Source organism: Sylvia atricapilla, chromosome 13 (assembly GCF_009819655.1).
Source record: "Sylvia atricapilla isolate bSylAtr1 chromosome 13, bSylAtr1.pri, whole genome shotgun sequence".
NCBI classification, from domain to species: Eukaryota; Metazoa; Chordata; class Aves; order Passeriformes; family Sylviidae; genus Sylvia; species Sylvia atricapilla.
The window spans coordinates 13,976,450-14,001,845 of record NC_089152.1 but is presented as its reverse complement, the minus strand read 5'-3'; the positions used below and the strand labels follow the sequence as shown (position 1 = coordinate 14,001,845).

Genomic DNA, 25,396 nt, shown 5'->3' with positions numbered 1-25,396 from the left:
AAGATAAGAAGGAAAATTAATGTTTGCTTTGTATACATCAATAATGAGTTCAAACATGGCATTGTCATTGTGAATCACATCTGAGAGGTTTTAAGAAATGCAGTTGTTTGATGCCCTGTCATTCTCAGCAATCACACAGATACGGACATAACGTGCAGTGTCACAAATGCATGGGAAATGCTTGTAAAACCGTGCATAAAGACCCTTCACAGTACTGCTCAACAGAACCTGCTGCAGATGTGTCCTTTCACTCAAAGATATTCATCCACTTGAGATGAAAGGCAGTCTGCATTAGGCAACTCAGAAAATGAAAGCTTAAACACTGTCATGTAGCGGCAAATTTTGATTCATAGTAGAAGACTAAATCTGTCACACAGAATAATTCCAGCCCAAGAAGATTATAACATTATCAATTCAGTGAATATTTTCAAACAATACATTTTAAAATTAGCTTCATCAGAAGTTTTGTTAAAGGTCAGATTACCTTAAATGTTAAATTCTGTAGTCTCAACATGTATGGATTCTCCCTGGGAAATATTTGTGGTAATTACAAACAACTCCATTTTCCAAAAAATACAGACAGGTATAAATGCCATATTTTAGGGAACATAGCACCCAAACCCAACATCCTGATGACCAGACTATACTACTAAATCAGTAGTCAACACTACTAAATTTTTATAGCATAAACATTTTTAAAAGTTCACGATCAGTATTTATATTTGATAGTATATTACCTTTTTCCTTTCCTTCATATGTATTTGCTGAGACGATGATACAAGAAAGCAATAAAAAGGAATGAAGTTGCAAACTTTTCATTTTTCCTTTCTTTGAATGAGAGCTCTGCTAAATTCTGCCAAGAGATGGGAAAAGGAAAGAATTAGCAATGCTTCGCAAGAAATTCTTTGCCCATTAATCATTAACCTTGATTTCTTCTGTCCCCTGCTCTAGTTTTTCCTTTTATGGAAGGGAAATTGGAATTTGCCTCTTTCCAACCTCTTCTTTTTTATTTTATGCCACTTGTGGCAGAAATAATTTGGAGCTGGATCCTCTTACCTTGCTCAACAGTGCTCAGGTCTGAACACAGACTGGAGGGCATTTGTTCTACAAAATACTGCTGAAGGCCAGGGAAACCAGCTTGGATTCAGCTGGTCAACAGCTTGGTCTGAGCACATTGCAAAATAAGGCAAGAGCTGAAGGTTAATCTAAATATTGCATTAACATAGACAAATCCCAGCAAGGCAGTCATCAATATTTTGTATATATTAAATACTTTTCTTATTTCAGTGGTTCAATCAGTACCAGATTTTGGATAATCACAAAGTCTTTCCTTTCAAATTAAGCGAATGATTTTTAACATGTAAGACATTTACTAGTACAACACAATTAACCAACACCTCTCTCCACTTCCAATGAAAGAATCGTAAGAAACTGTAGGTACTAAATATAGGAGTCATTTCAGAGGAAAGATTTTTTACTAAAATACTATGGTTTATCCTGGAAATCAGAGCAGAATTTTAATTACAGCACCGTGTGTACAAATGCAATGTGAGTAGGTACATATTGCCAAGAGTGAGAGGACAAAAATTACTCTTGGATAGGCAGCAGAGATCACACCCAGCTGGGTCTCCCACATGAGCAGGACACTGTGCTGGCCTCTACCCTGGTAGCATCAGTCTGCAGCATCACAGTTCTGCCACACCAGTCAATGGTGTTGGGAATGCTCTGGCTCATTCTAAAGGAACAAAGTGCCAATTAGGATGTAACCATGGCAGCACAGGCCTTAGCATGGGCTGCACATTCACTTGCATTTCCACGAGTCACTGGATTGACAGTTTATGTGGCTTAATGCTGCAAACCTCCATGATTACCTGCACACCTGAGCTAAGGTGTAATTAGCCAGATAGGTGTATCATACCTCACTTATATACTCTGCACCTGGTGGAATTTTCCTTAGAAATAGACACAGGAAACTTTCACATTCGGAATCATTAAGAAGCCCTCAGGCACAAGAACGTGTGATAGTGTAAATTCTTTGCTAAACTTAGTTTATTATGGATTTGCTAGTCATAGCAAATGGAGACTTTTTTAAAGAACTCTGGTTCTGTGTCAAATTAAATGACTGGAACAGAGCTTATAAACTTGAAAAAGTATATTTTGAGTATTCAGTAGACCCCAGATTCTTTATGAAGCCTCTAACGTTAATTACTAAATCTAGAATGCATGAAATTATAGCCATACCATTCCAGCCTAAGGAATCTTTCATTTTTCTGTTGTTTTTATAATCAAGAACTATTTTAAACAATCTCAGATAGAAGAGTTTTCTCTTTTTTAAAGACTAAGTCTCCTATCACCAATATGCTATAGCAGAACTGACATGTTAGACAAAAAAACAAGGTATTTTCAGCAGGGAAATTCTGTTGTCTTGCTTGATGCACTGTTCAGGCATATGAGAGCATGCTTTGTGGAGAGGAGTCCATACTGCTGGATGCTGCATGAAGGCAGGAGAAAAGTACAGATCACTTTCCTTCCTTGCTCATTCCAGGCAGCCATGAATCCAGGATACAGCAGACAGCTGGAAAACCCTCAAGCAATCTCTAAGGTCATACCAGTCATCACAGCTGGCAGTGATCTTGGCACACTAACGTCTGAAGCACTGTTAAGACTGATGGATTGAGGTGTGTATGTGTGTGAGAGAGAAAGTATACTGAAAAGGAGGAATCACTGAAAAGGATAGGACCAAATTTACTCCTGATAAATGAAAAAAACTGAGCACAGCAGAATTTTTAGTGAGCAAGAAAAGGAGACAGAAGATAGAACTTGGACAAGAATTTTGGCTTTGATGCTGGACAGGAAATGCTGTATTTTTGTGAAGTAAGACTGGTGGAAATTACTGATGTGATTTAGCACAGCTTTGCAGTGAGCTTAGAATAATGTTGGCTGAAGATTATGTGAAAATGGCAGATCTGACTGACAGGTTGAATGGTGACACTAGGCACAGTAATCAAGAAAGTAGAGAGCATTTAGAGGAGAAAGATTGCAAGCTTCACTTTCTGCAGACAGGAATTGTTCTGAAACAAGGTGGTAGATCTGTCAGGGACAGAACTGGCTGTTGGATTTTTGTGAAGAGATTGCTGGAAAATAAAGTCTATAGGGATCCATGTTTGGATTTACTTCTCCCTATGGAACCCATGTAGGAAGGCAGGATGACATTATGAGCATATTATGAAGGATGCTTAAGTGGTAAAAGGAAAACTGGGAAAAAGGTGGAGAAACCTGCCTTCCTTTGGCAGGTTTTACTTCATTTGGCAATTCTGCATCAGTTATTGCTGATATTTATTTGTCTTTCCAGTATTCACAGAATGTCAGCAATAATGATGAGAACACTAAGCAGTGTTGTGGGAATAACTGTACAGGATTTGAATGAAAGATTTCACAGTGCATGTTGAGGATGAGTTTATGTAGCACTAAATTGCCTGCTATGGCACATTAGTCTGCAGAGAGCAGATGTGATTGTGTTCCAGAGGAAGGAGCTGCTCCCGATGGCCTCCACAGCATTGTCACACAATGTGTTTTCAGAGTGTGGGTTTGGGTTTTCTTTTCTTCTCCATTTGGTTTACATGAGTAATTCCAATTACCTTTATTATCTGCTCATAAAGAAAAGAATGGGTCTTCTGCAAATTTAATGATCATTAGAGTTAGGAAACTCCTGGTAAATAATTTTCCTGTGAATCCAAATATTGAAATTATAACCTTTGCCATTTTCAACATATTTATCTGGGCGCTTGATACCTGCTTTGCTTGATACGCTGTTAGATGGGTTAATTGCTATTTGTATTGTTATTGCATCTATAATATTCTATGAATAAATAACCTAAATTATTTTAGGAATTAGTTACCCTAATGCAAAAAGCATAACAAGAAAGAGTCTTTAGCACATTATGAGAATAGAAAAAGTGGAGCCAGGTATTTACCAGAAGCAACTGTACAATAGCTAGTCAGAGTTACTGGCAGCGTGTTGTATCACTTACTAAAATGGCTTTTTTTCAGCCACATTTGAATCTGCATGAGGTGTAGTGAGTGGGAGCTGCAATATTCCGGGTGAAAATCAATGCAGAAAAAAGAGGGTGCTCTGGGTGTTCATATTATTTTACTGTTTGATCATAAGAATGGTGCCTGAGTGAAACTCAATACCTCTGAGACACCCCCAGTGTTTTGCCAGAGCCTTACGGACTGTAAGGCTGCTCTGCTGCAGTCCTGAACCACAAACCACTGCCAGTCCTGGCAAAATGTGACAAAACGTACAACACAGGTACTAGAAAATCAGGGAACAGACATCTCAGGGACTGGAAAGGGAGGCTGATGTAGGAAAATGACACCTGGAATATGCAAGCTACACTTTGTCCTGATGTTACTTTCAAAACTGAGTGGAAAGTTTATTCTTTAGAATTGGATATGTTTATTACTCATGCTCTGGAAAAGGAAAGTTGATAATTTGGTACTAGCAAAGATCTTGATTCTTTAAAAATGTCTGAAATTAAGTTGTTTAAATTTAAATATGGGTATGGTTATGGTTAAATCTTAAAATTTAAAGGATCCGTAAAAAACCCCTCTCTTCTCCATAACACCCAGCATTTGCAATTACTTCATTTTCCGCATTGAAATCACTCATACCTACTGTAGTGATCTGGATTCCAAATTTAGAAATAGATATTCCAAACTGCTCTCTCTGAAACAGGCAGAACACATGTTTTGTGTTGCATGGAGGCTACTGCTTTGCCAACTTTACATGAAATAGAATCTTTTCTTAAACACACAGTGGCCAACCCCAGATTTGTAGCTTATGTCGATGTGTTTATATCTAGTTTGCATATACTGTAAGGGGGCTTGATAACCTTCTCTCTTCTGCTGAGCTGCTCCTTGTACAACGTACACCCGGGAGGTAGACTCTCAATCACAGTCCCCATCTGCTTCCTGGCTAATGTTCCAGTTACAGTTAGACCTCTTGCACATATTCACATCTCAAATAAAATTGATGGTTTCACTATTGGGAAGCAGCATGTGACTAATGATGCATTGTGCCATGCAAGTGTTTGCTTGAATGTATCTTTCTAATCAAGTTAAAGAAAGGAACACAGAGCAGAAATTTGTCAGGGATACAGTCCTGCTTTTTTTCCTGAAACCACACTGTTCAAGATGCTTTTCAATCACCTGAAGACCAGTTATATTGTAGTACAAGATGTTCTTTCAGGTTTAGAAGAGATTTTATGGGCCAGAACTTCAGCTAGCGTAAATTGGCTTCTGTGCAGCTCTAATGATTTTCACCAGCTGAGGATCCGCCCTGTGTTCCTATAATAACCCTAGCATCTGAAAAAAGATTCATGTGATGGTTATGCTAATACATCTGAGGTTATAGAGTAAGAAAATTTTTATGTGGTTGAATTTTAATGCACTTTTTAAATCCAAAATTTATTCTGCCTGTTTTATCTTTTCTAGGATTTTTTAATATCAAATAACTCTGAAGAGACATATTTAGATGGACTTTCGTGTGTAGATTCATGGTCTATGTCAAACATACAGCAGCTGCACATGAGTCTGAAGCTTCCTTTACAGCAATAGCTATTGAGCCATCAGACTTTTCAGTATTAAATTCAAAACTAAAGAATTGATCAGCAAACTTTATTTTCTGATGTGAAAGAAAAGCACTAATTTGCATGGGCATAGTGTTGTGAAATATGAATTTCTCCTGCAAGATGTGTTTCCTGCTCTGTAGCCCCTGATAAAATAGTCTTCTTCCATGACTCATCACCCAGAATATTATCTGACTTTCCTTGGAAGCACACTTGGGACTAGGAATGGCATTCTTGCAACTTCTAGTTTTCCCACAAGTTTAGCAGATTTTGTATATTTATGCCTTTCAACAATGTGCTGCACTGAGTAATTCTTATTATAAACAACTGTAAACAAAGAAGAGAACCCTAATACAATTGCCAAGCATAAACATAATTGGCAATTAACAAAAAGGGTCATCTGCTTCTACTTCAAATTTTAAAAAAAGGCATTTTTTTGTATACTTTGATGTTTATGGACTGCTTTTCATAACAATTCATTACTTGTTTAGAAGAATGCTGTTTCTTCTGGGTCTGTCTTTCTCATGTGAACACTGTTCTCATGTGGGGTATATCTCTGAAAGATGGACAAAGCAGAAAAGCACAGAACTGATGAAACAAATAAAAAGGGAGAACAAATTGCAAAGCATCTGGACTGCCCATGTTCTTCCATTGTGTGTAGAATATTGTGTGTTTTGTGTGTTTGCATATTACCCCTGCCTTAAAACAGGCTAGGAGCTGGCCTGCTCCCTGCCTCCTGTTCCAGTTGTGCTGTTCTTCAGCAGACAGGACTACATTTCTGCATGATTCTGCATTACTGGAAGGGGTAGTAGAGCTGCAGACCATTTATCCCCCTGCATTCTGTCTTAATTTGCATATTCACTGTTGTCAATCGATCATTTCAGGGACGACCTGTAAAAGTTTGCATTGAATTTTTTGTTGCTAAAGCAGCTTTTACACAGAGCTGTAACACATAGGAAACCATCCCCAGATCAGCACTGGGGTGTCAATAGATGTAACTGTGAAGAGCAGATGTGCTTTTGGAAACCTCAGTGTGCCTGCTAAGGGCATTTCCCTTCATTGGCCTGTGTAAGAAACAGCCAAACACGTGTAACAAAGCTCATTGGAAGACTGAGATCCAGCCCAGCCTCCTTCCCCCCGAGGGCTGAGCTTTATGGTTTGAAGCAAAACCAACACAAGAGCAATGCCTTTTGAAGCTGCCTTGCTTGTTCACCTCCCTCACATCAAACAGAAGCATATCTGAAACAGATGAATACAGAGGAAAACCAAAAGTGCTCTCTCCCTTGTTTTCAGACTACTGTATTTAGGAGGGAGAATTTGTAACAACAAATAGAAAGCAGACTTGTTTCAGATATTGATTGATGGCTCTTAGGGATAATGAAGGCAGCAAGAACAAGACAATCAGGGCTTCCTGTAGGTAACATTTTTGAAGAGGATACACACAAGGGCACTTACACAAAAGGCAAAGAACCATGCCAAAGTAAAGAAACTTGAAAGACACTAAACATTCAAAGGCTGATTGATGATGTCTCTTAGAACTTAACATGCTCACAGGAGCAAAACTTGGATCTCTGTGGACCTGCTGTCATTAAAATTGACTCTTCATGAAAAGGGGAGAACAAACAGACCAGAACGCCAAAGGAGAAGAATAGGATGAAAATATACAAAGTAGATGAGGGGGCAGCAGACTGTTTGAGGTGGTTAATTATCAACCCTGAATTTTTTGTTTGCTCCAGGACCTCACACAGCTCTTGCTAGTCCTGGCAGAACTGAGATACTGGGATGGGATCTGATGTATTGTGGCAGTTCCTACATTACTAAAAGGTTAAAGGAGATTATAAGAGAGAAAATTGGCTTAGTTGGGAGATGAAGAAGCCTTAAGTACTTTAAGCATCAGTTAGGATAAACATGCATTTAAAATCTTCTCCAACCTTTCTAAAAATCTGGTCTGAAAAACTGCCTGAAAATGTTACAGATGGGTAAAAGAATTGTTGACTTTGTTCACAAAAATAGAAATAAATGTAGCCTACTAGAAAGAATTGAAATAGTTGTTTCTCTGTTAGTTCTGGAACTGCAAATCTTTGATGTCTGGATAAAACATAGGATAATTGATTAAATACATTGGTATTCCAAAATCCATGGTCGTTGAAATGATTCAGAGTAACAAATCAGTCAGTATTAGGTTTGAAGTGACTGTGACCATGACTTTAAACAATTTCTTGGTAGCGTCCTGTAAATACTGATGTTCCACAACTGAAATAGGAAGAGCTACTGAACACCGTACTTAGCACAGATGTTTCCTGTTATAACAAATTAGTAAAATTTCAGTGTTCAGTGGGCCTTTAACACTAACCCTCCATCTGTGGTATTCGTTTTTAGCATTGTGGAATAGGCCAAAAAAGCAGGCATATAATTAAAAAGAAATCCCATCAGGGTGTTTTCTCTAGCTCCACTTTCTTTTTTTTTTTTTTTTTTTTTTTTTTTTTTTTTTTTTTTTTTTTTTTTTTTTCCTAGCTGTATTCCTTCATTTGTGTGTGGAAACATTTCCTGGGTAGCAACATGGATAAGACAAAGCTAGTTCTCCATCTGGGAGTCACGCCTATTGCAGCCAAGTGCACTGCAAACAAGCCCTTGAGCAAATGCTGCATCCATAAGTGCTAATTGAGAAAGGCTGATTATGTCAGTTGGGTAAGAATAATACTCTTTGCCAAATGACCAGTTTGTGCTTGTGGCTTTTAAGTAGCTGTGGTTCACCGAAGTGCTTGAGAAGTGCCTTTAGTTTGAAGAGGAAGCTGAGTGAAGGGCTGGAGCCCAGCAGTGCTGAGGGACTGGATGAGCACTGAGGGAGTAACAAAGTCAATAACCCAGAGAGTTGCTACAGATCCTCTCAAATAAAATGATGGTAAAGCTCATCTTTGAGTAACTTGATTGGGAGATAAGAGAGGAAAAGGAAGCAAGCATTAAAGTGATTCTGACCATAGCATGCATTGCAAAAACGTTTAGAATTTACTGTGTATACCAATTTCTCAAGTTTCTTTAATGTCTGTTTATTCCAGGTTGAATGTTCCAAAACCTTAACATGTTGCATGTTATTTGTTGAATAACCTGGAGGACAGAACACAGGTGTCTGACTTGTGAATTTTCAAGTCAACTCCTAGGTTTGTAGTGCTTGGGCAATAGGTAAGGAGTCTAAAATGTATCTATTAGAGAGAAGAGCAGTGCCATTGCAAGGGTCCCATCCCTGGCATGCAGATCTTGCTAAGTCCACACTCCTGTGGCACATGGGCCTGTGCCTTGTTTTCTGTGTGTGTTCCCTCACTCCACACTGGGGCCTGAAATGAAGGCAGCACCAGTGGTCTGCACTGCCCTCACACCACCCACAGGAAGAGCACAGAGGCAGGCAGCTGGCCTTTCCATGGGGATTCAATAGCTCCATATCCTACTCTGTATTCCTTGCTTTTCTGTGTTCTAATTATAGCTTCAAAATTATTACTAATTTCTTTTTATTTTCCAAATTTCATTTGGCATCTTACACTGAAATTTCCTGCAGCAAATTCAAACTGTTGGATAGAAATCATATTCCCCCCCAGATGGTCCAATCTGCTCTGCAGTTCATGCCTGACAGCTAGTTAATCTGGCAGTGCAGAAACACACATTTAAAAATGCGGGTTCTGGCATCAGCCTCAGGCAAGCACCTCAACTATGGTCGGTACCCTGAAATTGGGGAATTCAGTCTCTGTTCTCCTCAAAGGTGTCAAGAGTGTGTTTTCCAGATATAAGGTATACTGTAGATGATAACTCTGAAATCGAGATGTAACTAGGAATGCTTGTGTTGTTGCAATACACTAAGTGTTTTCTTACTTACACCACTGGCTTAGGGCAGTTTCCTAAGGTTGACTGAGAAAAGCAAACCGTTCATGGTAGGTCTGAATTTGTTACTCATGGACTTTCATCTCCTCTAGAAAACAAGAGAAGGAAGTAAAAAGATTGAAAAATGTTGCACTAAACAAAATGTATTTGAAACTTTGGCAAAGTGTCTGATATAGCTTTATGCTCTATATTTATTAGGTCAATTTTTGCTTTATCTGATTAAACCATCTTTGTATAAAATTTATAAAATATAAAATTTTACTGAATAGCATGTATGTGTTCCTCCTCATGGACTCTGAGAAATCTTATAAAAGATGGAATAAGAAAGCAGAATATATTGTGGAGGGTTTTGTGTTACTGGCACATTATAGAAATACACAATATTATTATAAATACAGTCATTTGCCTTTGATACAGATAATACAATAAATATGCACCTTTGTTCAGGACAATGAATCTTAGGTCAGAAACATATTTAGAAAGCAATTTGTGACTAAAAATTTAGGATTTTTTCCTTCATTTACTACAGGACATTTTAATCTTCTTATTTTTTTTAGATAAAGTTATTATGTTTCTGGCCACCACATGTTGTATTGAAAAGATGTGTCTTCCAGTCTGTTTGTTCCAGATTAGTGAAATTACCATGTAAGATTCTACAAAAGTTATTGCATTTTAAATACATCAGGTTTTTTATTAATGCAAAAGAGATAAAGCTGAGTTTTCCATTTGCTCTGAAATGACAGTCTGCAAATGGTGACAATTTTTTCAAAATGCTGCCTCTGTTTTTGCCTATTTGTCAAGAGATAATGCAAAAATTCATATGAACCATTTACTCAAACTTTAAGGCTGAGTAGTACATTTAATATCATATTTTCTATTCATTTTCAATGCAGAAATAAGAAATCAAGAAATGAGGATGAGATTATATTTTTATAGGTCATCTATAATGTCAATTCTGAAATGGGTGCAAAGTTTTCCATAATTCTTTTTAGCAAAAAAAGTCTGCTTAAAAGCTTTTACAACTCTCCCTAGGGATCCCAGTGAGGTGATGATAATTTTTGTTATGAATTAATTTTAGAAAATTTCACAGTAGCAAAAATTGTGAACATTTAAAGAAATAATGCAACTTTTAGAACAGTTCTGAAATATTTCAACTAGCATAACCTACGGGCTGGCTTTCAAAGAAGAGCTGTATATTCCTGATTTTAATTGTCTTCTGATTCATCTCCTCTGAAAAAAAATCAATTTCAAATGGAGAGGTTCCCCAAGTGGTTTTTACAAGAATTGCTCATTAAGAGGAGCTTTAAGGTAATGCATAAGCATAGATCATAGAATCATAATACAGTCTGGCTTGGAAGGGCCCTAAAGACCATCCTGTTCCACCCCCTGCCTTGGGCAGAGACACCTTCCCCCAGACCAGAGCCCCATCCAACCTGGCCCTGAACACCTCCAGGGATGGGGCAGCCACAGCTTCTCTGGGCAACCTGTGCCAGTGCCCAACCACCCTCATGGCAAAGAATTTCTCCCTAATGTCTAATTTAAATCTACCCTCTTTCAGTTTGAAGCCATTCCCGCTTGTTCTACCCCTCTAGGCCCTTGTCCCTGAAAAGTCTCTCTCCAGCTCTTTAGGAGCCCCTTTAGGCACTGGAAGGTGCTGAAAGGTCCCCCTGAAACTTCTTCTCCAGGCTGAACAGCCCAGCTCTCCCAGCCTGTCCTCGTAGCAGAGGTGCTCCAGCCCTCTGATCATGCTTGGGACCATCCTGTGGACCTGCTCCATCAGGTCCATGTCCTTGTTATGCTGGGAGCCCCAGAGCTGGATGCAGCATTCCAGGTCTCTCACAAGAGCCCAGTAGAGAGGGAGAGTCCCCTCTGTTGACCTGCTGGTCCCACTTCTTCTGGTACACCCAGGATGATTGTCTTTCTGAGCTGCAAACACACACTGCCAGCTCATCTCCAGCTTGTCATCCACCAACACCCCCAAGTCCTTCTCCCCAGAGCTGCCCTCACTCCATTCTGTGCCCAGCCTGTATTTGTGCTTGGGATTGCCCTGGCCCAGGTGCAGGACCTTCCACTTGCCCTTGTGGAACTTTGTGAGGTTCATGCAGGCCAACCTCTCAGGGTGCCTCTGGATGCCAATCTTTCCCTGCATTTTTTTCTATTTAGACTTAAGCAGGTTGGTCTAAGTCAAAGAACTGGTATATTTTCCGGATTATTTTTGCTTTATCTGTAGGCTCTCTTTTTTTTTCCCATTCTCAAGGCTTTGTTTAATGTGTTGTAATACCTGTTCCCTCTGAGAAGAACAAACTGCATAATGAAATTATTTCTTACTTGGAATTACAAGGAAAGTGTATAATTTTTCAGATTTGATAGCAAGGGATATCTGGGCTGTTATCACTGGCAGATCACTTCAGCTGTAGTCCTTAGAGAGCCATTAGTACCGCTATGGAGTGCGTCACATGTAGCCAGTCTTCATCAGGAATTATGACAGTCCAAGGAAGGCAGGTTTTGGCATACCATATTTTGCTTGTATTATATTTTGAGCCATGTATCCCTGTATTTTGCTGACAGATTGTCAGGGAAGTGATTAGTCTGGATTACATGGTGATGATTTCATTTTATAAAACAAAAAAGCAAGCAAAAAGGAATTGGTTTTGGCAGAAGATGATCCCATTACTTGGAAGAAAAAATTATTTAATGTTAAATTGAATGCTTATAAAAATGAATACAACAGAATATGAAAACAAATAATAGATAATATCTAATTAATAACTCTGAAATGATGATTTACACAATATTTTCTCTTCATTTAGTGCTAAATCAAAGCCATGCCAGCAATGTTACTCTGAACACTTGGCTTCATAGAAATAGCTACTGGTAATGAACTACAGGGCCCAGCTACTACAGATGTGACAATGGCTGGCATTGTACAATGTTGGCAGTATCCTAATGTGTAAAATATCTGTGTATACCATAATTTCTGGGAGCAATTGCTTTCCTGCAAGGCTGCTTATTTTCACTGAGGCCTTTGAATAGGAGTGGAACTGTTCTGTTAAGGAACTTGGTTTGAGATTTTGTCCAGGGAAATTGGGTGCATTGAGACTTGTGGGTGCAGAGAAGGAAACCCCCGAAAACCTGACTTTTAAAGAGTCCTATGTCCCAAGGACTGAAGCCAATATGCAGCTGGAGAATTGTGCTGGAATGCCATAAGTGCAGCAGTGCTCCAATGCTTGCTCCTCCTGGGAAGGCAGCTCAAGGCACAGCTGGTCCCTGACTGCACCTCAGGACTGCAGAGCTCTGGTCACCTTTTTTCCAAGCAGCAGCAAAATGCCATTATGTTTGTCTTCTGCAACAGGCTGATTTATGAGGAGAAAAACTTTCAGTCCCAGAAGAAAGTAAATAAAATTTCTTAAAAATGTGGGCTGCCAAAAGAGGAACTACTACAATACATATAAGCCATAAATCTGTTAAAAGTGCACGCTCTGCAGTGGTTAGTGTGGCGCCTTCTGGGAAATAGGTTTAAATTTTCCTTTTCTTTCAAGAGTTGTGCTGTTTTGACTGACAGAAGCTCAGGTCTATGGGAAATGATCATTTGAGAAGTGAATATGTTCTTTTCCCTGGGCAGGGACTCGTGGTGACCTGGAGGAGCACTGATCCTCCTCCCTTAGTGATGACAAATCAGATAGCCTTTAAAAGTATTTCAAATTAATATTTTTATTGCAGTCCTATTAGGGAGTTGTTATGGTGTGCTTTCTAGATTATGGTGGTATAACATTCTTTAGTAAAGGCAACATAAACATCACATCTTTTAACTTCAGCTGCTAACTTGAAACCAAAGAGCTTCCTTTGAGTACAGTTCTTGGACTTTGTTCAGTCAACCTTTGAAGAAAGAGAATGTGCCTTTTGTATAAATCAGGACCAGACTTAAACACATGTGGCAATTTGCTCACTGCATTTGAAGTCAAAATTTGACATAACAAAGGATATTACAAGAAACTGCAGTGAGGTTTAAAAAGATCAGTACTGAGCTAAAGTTTATTGCCAGGACTGTTTTTGTGGATCAAGGCTATGCTAATGTGGTCTAGGGTTACTTTAATATTTTGCAGCCTTTCATTCCCTCGGCGCATGTTTTAAGTATGTGTATCACTCACTTTTATGATAAAATAACTTGATAAAACCTTTTGCTTTGTGCTGGTCTCCTGAGGTAAAAAGTCACAGATATGTTAAGTCTCACATTGTTTGTTCCAGCTCCATTATGTTGGATGAAAAAAATATATATCTTGGTAATATAACATACAGTACTTCCTCAGTAACTGGATTGCTGTAAGGAAGGACATTTTTTCACCTGAATAATGAAATTGTATCCTAGTTATTTCTCTGGTCTTCTTTGTAAGACACATATAGGAGATTGACAATATTAACTACTATTGCACAGCATGATGGAAAACTTTGAAAAGGACTTTTGTCTTTAGGAGTGGATGAGTGGAATCTTTACAGTGTTACTGAAAGGTGTTCTGTGCAGCTTTTTATTCTCTGTGCAGGAAGAGGTGTGTGTGTGTTCTAAATAAAATTATGGGTCAGAGTGTAAATGTTAGGTTGTGTGAAGTCCATGACTGAAAGCAGACTATCAATTATGTCAGTGGGAGGTTACTGCCAAGATCAAAAGTAGATTATAGGCCTGGCTAAGGCTGCACTCACACAGCATCAATGCTGATGTGCTCTCCTAGCAAAGAACATGGCACTCCTGTGGATGCAGCATATTCTGATTTGCAGTGAATGAAAGATGCTCCCTGGAAAAGAAATGCTGTCCATATAACTGTCTCTCTGCACTCAGCTCTTCTGATGCAAATAGCCATGTGTTAGTTTTGTCCACGTTCATTTCTGGAGCACTCAGCTCTGATTTGTGATCAGAGAAGCCTGGCCTTCAGCAGATGAACTGAGAGGGGTGAGCCAAGCTCTTGCCCTGCGCCATGGTGAAGGGTTTGTATAATCATAAGATTCTCTGTGTAACATGGCACAGGGATAGAAACAACCTGGGAAAACACTTGTAATTCTAGGGCATCCAGATTCCCAGTGAGTCATCAAGTTAAAATTTAAAAGGGCACTTTTCTTTCCAGTCTTTGTTTTGGTAAGGAAGCAGAAGAAGCAGAAAAATCAACTCCTAGGAGAAACCTCATTTGGTCTAAAACCATTAGATGGAAAGTTCTTGAATTTCCTCATAGATATGAGACAAAACTATTAGCTTTAAAAATCAAGGCTTTTCAATGTACAAACTATACTAAAATTACTCCAGTTTCTTCCCTTTGGCCTTACTAAATCATGGGGTTTATAACTAAGGGATTGCAAAGAATTGAATGTAAAAATATTGAGACATGATGAATGTAGAATCTTTGTTACACAAAGAAGTAAAAAAGTATTGATCAAAAAAATGCTCTGAGGCAAACCAATTAGAGACCCATTGACAGCAAAATGACCTGCTCATCCATCTTTCAAATGAAATTTAAAACCTAGGTCCACATTCTTTCTGGTCATTTTTAACTCCTGAGCATGAAGTCTGAATGCTGTTAATTTTGGTCTCCTGGCCAAACTCCAAACTGAATAATTATTCTGCCTCTTTCCTAAATTACAGCAGCAGCTTCATTAGGAACAAATGCATTCACAGTTTGCTGACCTAAACTGCTCTTATATTGCTATGCACTATTAACTGTTGCTGCATTTCCAGGCTGGCTGCATTTCCATGATTGAATGACCTCTGGACAAAGCGTGTACACCTTTAGTTTGTTTAAAAGGCTCTGGGGCAAAAGATGCTGTGTATATAAATGCTATCAAAGAAATAATTTTAGGCCCAGAACATGCAGGTGCTGAAGTGTGTTCACTGAACAGGGGGAACTACTGGCATTGTGATGTAGCTGGGTGAAAGACAGAGAGTGTTTGCTTATGGGTTGGAAAACTTGTGGCCACTGATTATCATGAAGAAGGCAGCTTCACTGAGAAGTATTGCAAAATTATAGAACAAAATGGGAAGCAAAGGGAGAGTGGAGAATTACTAAAAACAGAGGCTCAGTGCTTTCTAGATAGGTGTTTCTGGATAATATGGTCAGCTAGGAAGATGCATGTTGTTTTTTTTCCAGAAATAAAAGTGATCGAATTGTTGAGAAGTCCAATTCCAGACATTCTATGCATGGTTTCTTAATGCTCTATATTTTGTTCTAATTATGTTATAGCTTGTTTTAAAAAAAGTCTACACTGTCTGAAAGGTGAGAGAAACTGTGTAAGATATGAGCAGGAGGTTTTACAGTCTTTATTTTTCTACTGTGCTGTTTAGCTGCAGAATCACCCTTGCTTTCCGGTGATCACTGTTGTACAGCACCTGAATTAGTTGCCTAAAGTGGTTTTAACTACCAATTTAGTGGGAGATGCTCAACTGCACAGCTGTTCCTAAAAAAGCCCAGAATAGTCTAAACACAAACAGCTAACTGAAAATGTTGTTTATGGGAAACTATTCCAGTTGTGGGAGAGCCAGATGGCAAGAAAGCCCTCTAATCCACAGAATGGTACGGTGGCAGCAAGGAGCAGATTTGAACCCCAAGGTCTTGGCTTTCATTAACCTTTGTCTCTGTGCTGTGAAGTAGAAACACTGTGATCCTTTCATACAGCCTGGAATCAGACTATACTGTAGGGCTGGGCAATTTTCTTCCTGTAGATGAGTTCAACAAGTACAAAGCAGAACTGTGCTCCCATTTTCCTAAGTGTAAGCAGGTTCTTTCACTAGGTAGCAGATTCAAATTCAGGGAAAATCACAAATTTATTTCCAGCACGAATGCTATTACTAAAAGAGACTTTTATTGTCTTAGAAGTCAGATCCCTGGAATAAAGGTGCTATACTTGGTGTGCTCTATGCAGTGTGCTATATTCAGGTGTTCATGGTAAACTTGAGTATGACTATTCATTATCCCTTGGTTGTGGTGTGACTGGTACCAGAACTCTAAATCCCTACACTTATTCTTTCCTAACAGCAAAATAATTATACCAGAAGTGTTCAGTTCATTAACTGTTAACTGAAATTATTGTTGTCATGCTTCAGTACTTTACTAGGATTTATTCTTAGACCTGTTAGGATGTATTAGTGCTCCTTCTTTTTTATTTTCTCTCTTATAAACTGTACTGAAAGTACAGTATTCTTTACAAATGGGAAACTATCTATTCCCTCCAAAATTTCAACATTTGTCATCAAGGAGAAGAACAAAAACCAGTTACTGTCATGCACGTCACCAATCAAAGCAACTGCTGACCATTGTGGAAGGTCTCCTAATTTCTCTCAAATGAAGAAAAAGGGCATTTAGAGAAACTGAAGCATCTTTGAACAGTCTGCTATGAGTCAAATGGGTTTGTTTTGCAACAGATTTTATTTGCTATGAATAATTTGATGCGCTTTATTTAATTGGCAGACACAACAATAACCACTCATATCAATTTCCCATAGGCTCCAAATCATGTTTGAGCCCTTTTGCACAGTTAAATGGTTACTAGTTTTCTTCTTTCAACATCTGTTTTAGTCAACCTTGCCAAGTATCTATTAATTGCTGTTATAACAAGATGTTAGATATTTAAAATTACAGAACAGCTTTACAATTGTGCCTGAACATATTTTAACTGTCTCATTTTGGATTTCGTAACTTTGTATATAATTTGCAGAACTTTAGGAGAAAACACAGAAATCTATTAAAAGATAAAGGGAAACACAGTGAGTAGATCATTAACAGTTTCAGCAGAATTACAGATTCTCACTTAGATTTCAGTAGGATATAGACATCAAAAGCACTTAGGAAAATCAGCATTTTTAAAAATCTAAACAGAAACAATCCACAGCTTTCTCCTGCCTTGCAATAATAGTCCAGTGCACCGATGTTAATTATACTGGAAAACCTAGTAAAACCCAACTAAAATGTACATGTCGGCATTGTTCTAATGTGGTGGATAATGGAAACTAACACTGCAATATTTGAGTTACGGGATGAGTCATTTCTTTTTGACTTGAAGGACCAGCACTGGATATTAAGAATAACAGTAGATTTCTAAATTTCTCATCCAAACCAATTAGTCTTTTCACTAATATTCTCAATCATAAGAAAGAAGAGATCTTATATTAATTCTAAGCCTTCCTTCTAACCCCTCTGAACAAAAGCAGCTTATTAAAAGACTTCAGTCTGAACAGAATTCAGACTACAGTGTACTTCTCATTGTATACAAAAAACATGTGCTTACCCAACTTGGCCTTACTTGATGGTATGTCCCAGTTTGGCATAAACTATTTTATAAAATGAAAATTGAAAATAGATGTTAATGAAGATTCCCTCCTTAGAAACAGTAGATATCTCAAGCCAAGAATTCTCAGTTTTATACCCTCTCCCACAGAAGGCACAGCTCTGTCACATATTTGAATGGCTGTTTTTTCAAAATTGGCATGTTCTTCAAAACATTGCTAAAGAAGATCATTGTGTACCACGTTCTGGTGCCAAAATACACAAAATGCGCTATATCAGTCACATATGTAGTTGGGCATCCAGGACGGGACTCAGAATTGGCTTTTTTTAACTGTAAATAACACGCCTCTATTATGACCTAAATGCTATATTCTCTGTGAGACAACCACAACATTTATTTACCCAAACTCAGCAGAATGGCTTCCCTCAAATTATAGCAAACTGTCAGAGACAGAAGAGAAAGACAGAGAAGATTTAGGCCCAGATCATGGGAATTTTTAAATCAAAGGCTGATCTGTCATTTCCTAAGAGAGACCAGTATTTTGCCTGTAATGAGCAGTTACTCTGAAGCTAGCTTTATGGCTGAATGAAAGGATAAGGAATTCTGTATGTATCAGATTTCCTGCTATGGATACATAAGCTGGTGTGAGAAAAACAAATTTGCAAAATAGTCTTTCATGTGCTGGATCTTGTACTGGAACACAGGTCTGTGTAATTTGATATAGATTTTGAAGGAAATAGGATTCAAAACAAAGCCCTAATATAGGATTTAATTGATCAGATGCACAGTAAAATACACAACCACTGTTCAAGGAGAAGGTCTGTGTGACACCCAGGAGCAGTTACTGGGCTTTTTATCTTACTCTTAGTTGTGACTGAGAATATGATAAGTATATTTTGCAGGATTTCATGAAGGAACACCCTGAAAAGCAGAATTTTATGGGAGGAAATAATCCTGGGTTTCAGACAGAAAGAGTTTACTTCATTGGTTTTCTTGCTTTCTTCAAGAAAACTGTGTCACGGTTGTGGCTGGTGTGAGTGATGCAAGGGATGTAATGTGGTGCTTGTGGAAATAGAAGGAAGATGTTACTGTGCCTTAGTAATAATTGCACAGCAGTAGAAAGAACATGCAATGGATAAAAATCCATCTTTGGACAGGAGAGTGGGATTATTAAAAAAATTGCATGTTCCTTAAGGGTACGAAAGCAAGCTCTTGTTTATCACTGTATCTAACTACACAGGACTGCAATATCGATTTTCACACATTAATAGCAATATCATTTCAAAAACCCCCAATTGTATATGGAAGGTAAAGAAATTGCAGAATTGCCATACAACTATGGCCTAGGAGAGTTATATTATTTAAGATTATAGAGGAACTAAAGGAGCAGTGAAGCACAATGCAGACGAACTTAATAATCTCAAGTTTACATAAGTACATATTGCGTGTGTTAAGAACATATTCACAGTAAAACTGCGGGAGAGGATTTTAAGAATTCTGGCTGCTTTCATCTTGAAAAAAATCACTTGAGCATCTCTGTCAGTGAGTTAGAGAACTGTACCCTGCAGAGGGTTTGAGGGGAAAAGAGGCTTAGCTAAGAGTTTCCTGGCCTAGTGAAATAATACGAGAATTATACTTGTCAAAAGTCAAGGACGGTGATCTTGTTTGCTTTCCTGGGAGAATATCTGTTTTGGATTAGATGAGGGAATCCAGTGGTGTTTAAGAACAGTCTTGGAGACTCTGCCCCAGTACAAAATGTTCACCTGCAGGCCTGACTGTCCACATCACTTACATTTCCCTTCTTTTAGGAGCCCAGTCTTTGTATGTTTGTAGAGCAGAGTGTGCTGAAGTCTCAACCTCTGAGACGCTTCAGACCCACAGCTCTAGGAAAGAGAATATTCACAGCAGTGGTGAAGGAAACAAAGGTGGGAGAAAATGCAGTGATAAGTAGAGGCTGAGCAGAAGTGTTGAACTTTCCTCTGTACTTTGTGGGGTAATTGCAGGCCACTCCCTTTGTAGACACAAATCTACCTCTCCAGATTTCATGAGGAAAATCAGGTTTAGAATTTAATCTGCATCTCTGGATTTTACTCTCCCCCTACACTGCCCTCGTGTGGTCTTAGTTCCAGAACAGAAACTCTGCTGGAAGCAGAAAAGAATTGCACTCGAGGTTTTGGAGAAGCATGAAGCATTCACATCGTAATTTGGGCCTGATTCAGGATGTTTTAACCAGTCCTACTGTTCTGGGCTAAAATCACATAGTGCAGATGTGAATCTGTTGTAATTTCATTAGAACAATAGTTCTTAATCTGGTTGTCAGCCCCTGTGCTCTAAGAGCACTATGATCTAAATGCCAGTTTCTTACCTTTTTATTCTCTGAGTTTATGTCTCCTGGTTGCTGTCGTGTGGCTTATGTGAAATAAGTGGGTGGTTTCAGACCTGTGCACAGGAGATAGGTGGTGATATAATGAAAATCAGTATCTCCAAGTAAATGGCATAATTAGCACTATCAGATCTCTGGAAGAGAGAGGGGAAGGCTTTGGGGGTAGTGGCACTGCATCACTTCACCTCAGACATGGCTCCTGCACTCAAGTCACCAGTAAAGGAAGTTAAAACTCCCCAAACTTTAGAATGTGCTTTAGAATATGCTTCACTGATCTCTAGAAGAGATTTGTCTCTAATGCACGAGTCCTTTAACAGCTCTGAATCGTCCAGAAGCATGAAGGAAATGTGGCAGAAGGTGACTGTACATGATGTCAGTGCCATCCCAGGGCAATCCTGTGCTCCCCCTCACCCCAGCAGTGTCTGAGCAAGGTCTGACTGGAGCCTGATGGAGCTTGGTTGTGGCTCTTTTTAGGATTGCAGGCTGGTTTCCTCTCTTAGAGAGGATTGCCTGGCTCTCACAGTCCCCTGGTTCTTTCTGTCTTGTGCTCTTGGCTGGGTTGCACCCAAGTGCTGGTGAAGTAAGATCCATCTTTTCCAGGGATCAAGGGCTCACACTGTCTGTGGTATAGGCAAATGTAACTCTAATAGTCAGCAGCAATGTGCTGTCTCATGCTGAACTGTGGCCTAAATACTTCCACACCAGTGATTTGCTGCCTTAACTAATACTAAAATGCAGCGTGGAGAGGGCACTCAGCCAGAGCTCTGCGTTCTCTTCCTGGCTTGGCCAAGCTCGTGCTCCTTCTGCTGTGCTGCCTGTCACATAGGAATGGTAATACTATTCCCTTGAGAAGTGCTTATATTGCTACAAGCACTAGGTAAGAATTAGTTATTATTACTGTAGACTTTGGGAGCCAAATTTTGATCTTTCATTGCACTCATATGTCATCAAATTGCCATAAGCCTGTCAGAAGAAATAATTTAACCAGCAGGCTATAGTAGAGCAAGGGCTGCAAAAAAATGCTCACATCACAGATCCAATTGAAGGCTGTTGTCCTCCTATCAAAATAGAACAAGAGAGAAGAGATCTAAACAACAGCAGGTCATAACAACCATTTCCCACAATCCCTTTTAGGAGAGGTGAACTGATGGAAGTTCATTTGTGTGTGATATGAAGAAAAATCTCAAGAAAAACCACAGATAAAAGAAACAAGAGTTGTGAAACTGAATATGATGAGGCCTGTTGGCCATGTGACTTTGGCTGTCCCTTCGAATCCTGTTCTGCTTGTTAGTGACTGCCCCTTTCCTTCAGGCAGTCTTCTGTTTAGGCAAACACAAATAACAACTATGTACTTTTGTCTAAGATAGACTATTAGGAAAGCAGAAAGAACAAAAGTAACTTTTCCATGAGAAACAGCAGTCTGATCTTGAACAGGCTGTAGGACTCTGAGAACAAAGCATCTAATGCCTCTTGTACTGGGCAGAGCTTCTACAGGTTTACAATAGGGAAAAGGTGTGGGGACATTTTGGTAACCCACCCTATGCTCTGGCTTCCACATTTAAGAAAAGGCAGAGGTGCTGGGAGAATATATCAGAGCAATACTCTTAGAAATTTCCACAGAATGTGGAAAAAATCAGTTTCAGTTGTGAATCATGATTTCTCAAGAGTGCATCCATTACACAATAAAATGCTACCCAACATATCCTGATGGGCTTAATTAATCACTGAGGAAACATTTTAACAGTCACAAAAAAATGAAGGTACAATTATTTGTACATGATCTGATAATGACTGATTTGTGGAAAGAAGGCTGGATATTGGCAACTCTTTCCAGAGAGTATTCCAACTGGAAAAATATAATTTGCAAATAACCATGATCTGTACATTCCAATTATATCAGAAAAGAAAGCATCTGAAATATATGGCTGTGTAAACAGAGATTTTACAGCTCTTCTAATTATTCTCCCTCAATTTTCTTACAATTTCACATTATGACCAGTGTTCCCCATTGTCAGCCTCAGGCCCTTTTCCCACTAGCACTCTTAGGTGATCCTTATTGCTTCCTTCATGCTAAATTGTATGCAGGCTACCACAGGTTCTTCTAGCATCCTTGATTATCTAGCATCACAGTGATTATTAGTAAATAGGAAAGTGGATTAGCAATGGTTAACTGGACACAGAAGCACATGGAGAGTGCAGGTAGCAGGATAATTTCCCTGCTGGGGGAACCTCTGTGGAGAGACAACTGAGATTTTGCAGCTAAACTATGCAGTGAATTGTTGTAGAAGGTTTCATTCATTAGCTGTGGATCTGGTGGTAAAAAGACGAAGAGTCTGCCATGCATTTTGGTGTTGTCTAGAATTTGTAGATATTTGTGGGCTGGTTTTGTTTTATGTTGTAGGATATTAGGTGATGAGCATAAATGTGTATGTGTACCTTTACTCTTTAGAGATGGACATTTTTTTGTTTCCCTTCTCCTTCCCACTAGCCAGTGTCAGTGAAAATGATCAATTCTAATGTAAGAACTCAACTACCATGTATTAATTTTAGATGGCACCCCTGTGCCACTTTGTGCTAAAGCCTGTATTCATTGTATCAGGACACTTTTTTACTTTAAGACCTCTAACAGCAAAGCATTTGGCTAAATCCACAACAAAGCTCTGTTTAAAACTCAGCAATCTGTTCTCCATTATCCAATTGGACTATTCCTTTGGGTTGTGCCTGGATGTTTCATTGTAACTTTTTGGACCTAAACTAGACATCGGAGTGGAGAGTCGACTTTGAGAAGGAAGAAGGAGCATAAGACAGATTACTACTTTTATTCATAACAGAGGCGTTTGTGTGTGTGCTCAGAAAAGAAAGGGAGCAAATTTAAATCCAGGTTTTCAAGGTGAAGCTTTTCATGCTCTTTCAAATTTGGATCATATTTCAGTGTGTTTTCAGTCAGTCCACCCCTCACTTTCAACAGAAGAGCAGATCACTGTGTCACATTCTGACTGTGCAGGTGGGAAGCTTTTCTGATGCTTTGTCCCAGTGCTACAATGAGTCAACAGGGCAGGTGACAAACTCATCTTTAGCTGCAGCCCAGTCAGGGTCCCTTCTCCTATCCCCCAAAGCAGACCCTGTAGTGAGGTGGAGCTTTGTGCTCCCCAGCACGGGCTTGCACTGACTTGTTTTCCACCAGTGAGAGGATGATCTTGCAGGAAAGAAAATGTTCCAGTACATTTTACCATTTAGACATGGGTCAAATTTGCCTTGATTTCCCTGGTGTGAGTCAGAAATGGCTCAGTTACACCCTTGTAAATTGGATAAGCCTTACTGGCCTCCATGGAATGACTGAATTTGGCCCCTTGCTTTACTACTGTGCTATTAAAACAGTCAATCTTCTGGCTGCAAGGAATAATATTAAAAATATTAAGTTTACATATGTTGGGATGTGCTTTGGATAGCAGAGTAACAAGATAGAATATCAGACTTAATCATGTTTTGTGCCACAGTGTTGACAACATATGTGTGGCAACACTGCAGAAAAAAGCAGCCTCCTCATTATTCTCAGCATGTTTTGCAGCACACCATGGCATCTGGGCAAGGAGACTCTCAGAACCATGTCAGGGCTGGAAAAAATTGCCTGAAATGAGGTGTAAAGATGAATAAAAAATTATTTCCTTGTATTAGCTTGAAGAAATGTTGTTGGGTTTTGGTTTTTGGGAGTTTTTTTGGGTTTTTTTTCAAAAAAGCAGGAAGATAATTTGAAAATATTTACATTTACAATGTGAACAGTTTCATGTATCTTCAATTAACATATAAAATACATCAAAATTGATGATGAATTATGTGTCTCCTTGGTCCTATTTTCATTATACGTACATCTGAAGTGGAACCAATGCCATTTATGAATAATTTAATTTAAAAAATGACAAGTATTATTTTTGTATCACGGAAAACTGTAAACATTAATTGAATAAGGCTGAGAATCACAAAATGCAATCTTAATTACTAGAAACTATAATAATCAGCTGAACTGAGGCAAACAGGACAACAAACTTTTTTAGAAAGGAGTTTACAGCTGCTAGGGGTGGAACTAACATCTTAGAAGAGTTAGTGTAGTCAGCATTTGAAGTGCACAATATTTTGGAATAAACCATTAAAGCAACATCAGATTTCTTCATTCTGCATGTCTTTTGAATATTCTACAGCCCTCAGAGCTTCTCCCCGTATTTTATGTTCCTGTTGCCTGTCAGCCCCAGGGCTTAGCAGTAAATCTCCAAGCCAGCCCTTCACAGTGGTGGCTGAGCAGTCATCAGGTGAAAATATGGAACAGATGCTGCCTCAGGATCATTGCAGGCATTTCTGTGCTGTTAGCCCTCTCTTAGCTGTAACTATCAAGGTCTGCTTAACAGTGAATAAAGATTCCTGCATCTTGCACTCTCCTGGGAGGAACTTCTCTGGCTTTGCCACGCAGAAACCTTCTTCTGGTTTCCTGACTGTCCCCTGCTTTGAGATGGGGGCATTTTTTTTCAGCTTCTTCTCTGCTCAGGTTTTTACCCCTGATCCTGATGTGTTTAAAGAAAAAAAGAATACTCTTTGTACTGTCAAGGTAAGCAAAGAAGGTGTTAGAGCCTCCTCTTGTAAGATGGACTCAGCTTTCCCTTGACTGTTATTTCTAGTTTGATTTCAGCTTCCTTTAGTATTGGTACCAAAATTGTGCAAAGCTTTCTGTCTGGCTGTAGAGTGGAACGCTTTTCAAACTGGGTCACCCTCTGCAAGGGTGAACTTTTACTCCAAGTTCCAAGTCAAAAGCATCAGAAAGCTCAGAGTTATCACCCTGAGGATAGAATACACAGAGCTTTTAAACCATAAATGCCGTCCATCACAGCATCTCTGTTACTACAGCAGGCCAAAATGACACTGTCTGCTTTGCAAGTGACACTGCCTTTTTCTCTCAGTGTGTTCCTTTCTCTGCTTTTCAGTCTCTGCTGCCTCATTTCTGACTCATCGGATGAACTGAGCCAAGAATGGGAACAGAGAGCTCAGGCTTTGTGTTTTCCTTCCATGCTGCCCCTGCACGCTGGGAGATAAGAGTTTCCCAGTTCCCTGAGTCCGTAAATTGCAGCAGACCTATAAAACAAGCAAAAATGTGAATTGGGGGGGACTAAAATTCTGATCCCAAATTACAAACGTGTAGACACATTCTGACTAATTTACGCTCTCTGAAGAAATGGCTTGTTTTAATCATAATATTTTAAGAGTT

The 25,396-nt window shown here is 39.0% G+C and overlaps 1 protein-coding gene across 1 annotated transcript in view; it reads right to left on the bottom strand.

Moving 5' to 3' along the window:
* Positions 1-1,122, bottom strand: part of LIPC (lipase C, hepatic type) — a 54,474-nt gene extending 53,352 nt beyond the window's left edge. The window contains exons 1-2 of the mRNA XM_066328540.1: positions 1,057-1,122; positions 738-853 (exon numbers count right to left, since the gene is read on the bottom strand). Coding sequence (XP_066184637.1) covers positions 738-819 — 82 coding nt within the window. The 5' untranslated portion in view covers positions 820-853; positions 1,057-1,122. The remainder of the gene's footprint in view (positions 1-737; positions 854-1,056) is intronic.
* Between the last annotated feature and the right edge of the window lie 24,274 nt (positions 1,123-25,396).